General features: G+C 29.5%; 1 protein-coding gene across 1 annotated transcript; it reads right to left on the bottom strand.

The window, feature by feature from the left end:
* Positions 1-1,176: 1,176 nt before the first annotated feature.
* Positions 1,177-2,175, bottom strand: LOC122505063 (zinc finger BED domain-containing protein RICESLEEPER 2-like). The gene has a single exon (XM_043616483.1). The coding sequence runs from the start codon at positions 2,173-2,175 to the stop codon at positions 1,177-1,179; it is 999 nt and encodes a 332-aa protein (XP_043472418.1).
* Between the last annotated feature and the right edge of the window lie 616 nt (positions 2,176-2,791).

Genomic DNA, 2,791 nt, shown 5'->3' with positions numbered 1-2,791 from the left:
CTTTCTCCAATAGGATCCAAAAACTCTGCGTTTGTCTGCGAATGACTGCGTTGCGTTGATTTTAGCATCTGTTGCTATAGCAACCGACGCAGACACAGAATTTTAGGAACCTATTGGAGAAAGGAATTAAAGTCCAACGCACAATAGGTTCGCGAAAGTCGTTCGCGAACGAGACGCATGAGATAGACAAGGACACAAATATATCTCTGTCCTTTTCTAACTCATGCTTTGCGTTCGCGAACGACATTCGCGAATCTATTGTGCTTAGGCCTCAAGTCCAACGCACAATAGGTTTGCGAAAGTCGTTCGCGAACGAGACGCATGCGATAGACAAGGACACAAATATTGTTGGTAGTGCTGCATTCGATCGAGACGGTCCGAGAAACGAACGATTTTCTTTTTTTATCGTTTTACAAACTTATATGTCATATTGTTAATCCAGAATTCGATCGAGATTCAACTGAATATGCCCGACCAACCGAGACTTCTCGTTCGAATTATTTAAATTGAAAATTCTGCAATATTAATATTTAAATCAATTGTTTTTATAATGGATGATATTATTTTTTTTGTAATAATAATTTTATTTATAATATAAACATTTTATTATATTTTTATAATAGTTATAGAATTCTAAAAATATATATATATATATATATATATATATATATATATATATATAATATACATTATTTTATATACTTTGAATTTATTTCAATGGAAAATATTTTCAATATTAATTATTTTAAAAATGAAATTTATCAAACTTTATTGAAAACATAAAATTTAAAATAAAAGTTAAACTTTATTAGGATTAACATTTTATTATTAACTTTTATTATTAATTTTAAATTATTAACTTTTTCTTCTCCTTTTAGAAATGAAATTTAATCAAACTTTTTTTATTGCAGTTTATTAAATAACAAATTATACAAGTTATTTAATATAAATTATTCGTGGTTAAATAAATTTACAAAACTATAAAGATTAGGTCGATAATTTTAAAACAGAAAATTAGTTTAGAGAAGTCCAACTATTTAGACATAAAAGTTGACGTGCAATACTTTTTATCAATGAGTTTCTATGCTTTCTTGTTGCACTTTATTAAATAACAAATTATACAAGTTATTTAATATAAATTATTTATGGTTAAATAAATTTACAAAACTATAAACATTAGGTCGATAATTTAAAAACAGAAAACTGGTTCAGAGAAGTCCAACTGTATAGACATAAAAGTTGACGTGCAGTGCTTTTTCCCAATGAGTTTCTATGCTTTCTTATTGTGAGAGAAGCACGTGAAAATAACCTCTCAACTGGCACAGAAGTAGCTTGGATACTCAAAAAGTCTTTTGCCATCCGCGACAAATTTGGAAACTTGTGCTCATATTGTTGCCACCATTTTAGAACATTTTCATTTTTATCCGCTCGTTTTAAACTTAAATAATAATCGATTTCGTTTCGCCAATTTTCTTTAACAGCTTTACCGACAAGAGAAGTACTTAATTTCTGATCACTAGATGTGAACAGCGAAGATGGATTAATTTCATCGTCACTATCTAAATTTTCGATTAATTGACTTTTTTCCAATTCGTTATTTTCGATTCGATAATATCTGCTCCTATAGATTTCTTCCAATTTTTCTATTGCCCATTTCGCCATCTCCTTACCCCAAGGTGTTATATAAAAGGTTTCTTCTTTATGCCGTGGATCCAACATTAATATAGCACAATATATCCAATTTGTTTTTGAATAATGTTTCATTAATTTATTGTAAGCAGATTGAAGAGCTCTTTCAACACTTGTTTCAGCCCAACTTTTATTTTTCCTTAAATTCAGATCGTTAATAGATTTTTCCAATTTATCGATTAACATGTTAAATCCTACTATAACCAGTGGAATCGTAATGTACTTTTCTCCACATAAAATATTGGAAAGAGATTTAAAAAGTCGCAAATATTTCACTGACGTTCTCAAAAGAGACCAATCGCGGTCTGTTAATTGAAAAGATTGGAGATCTATGTTAGTCTCGCATAACAAAATTAAAGCCTTTTCTAGTTTCAAACCTTTGTCAATCATATCGCACGATGAATTCCAGCGAGTAGTACAATCAATACTCGGAGCTAACATTTCTCTTCCTACAGTTACGCAAGAACATTCCAATTTTTTACGCATTTTTTCAGAATATTTTAGTTTTAAAAATAAATTTCTTAATTTGACAAGTGGTGTTGAATCCGAGTGGGAAAAATCTGGAAAGTTTGTTTCACTTTCGATTTCAGAATTCGTAGTTTCAACAGTATGGTAGTTGTCACAGTCATCGACGTTATCATTTTCTTCAAAGTAAGAGTTGTTTGCGAGTTTCAACTGAGATAAAAAATCCTGTACACCTAAATTAATAATATTCGAGAAACACCTAAAATGCATATCTTCTGCTGAAAAATCTTTATCTATCGACATCATGAGCATTTCCAATTCGTGCATAAAAGTATTGTTTGAATTCGTATTATCCAGCGTTATGCCCTGTACTTTTTGTTCCAATCCATATTCAATCAAAAACTCCTTAAACAATTTAGCAACGTTCTTTCCAGTATGACACCCATCAGATGGTATTAGATCCAATGTTAGTGATTGAAGAACCCAGGGATCATTTATGTATTGTCCTTTATCCAAATAATTTATAATATAAATAATTTATCATAAAAGATAAATAAGATTAGAAAAGTCAATATACGAATAGAAAATTATAGTAGTTTTTTTATATACTATTTGGTAAAAAATGGGATTTTTATTT

Source organism: Leptopilina heterotoma, unplaced genomic scaffold (genome assembly GCF_015476425.1).
Source record: "Leptopilina heterotoma isolate Lh14 unplaced genomic scaffold, ASM1547642v1 Lhet_338, whole genome shotgun sequence".
NCBI classification, from domain to species: Eukaryota; Metazoa; Arthropoda; class Insecta; order Hymenoptera; family Figitidae; genus Leptopilina; species Leptopilina heterotoma.
Note: the sequence above shows the minus strand (reverse complement) of the source record. Positions and strands in the feature narration are given on the sequence as shown.

Bases quoted from the DNA above. Each gene is read 5' to 3' on its own strand.
- LOC122505063 (XM_043616483.1), bottom strand. From the start codon at position 2,175: ATGCGTAAAAAATTGGAATGTTCTTGCGTAACTGTAGGAAGAGAAATG.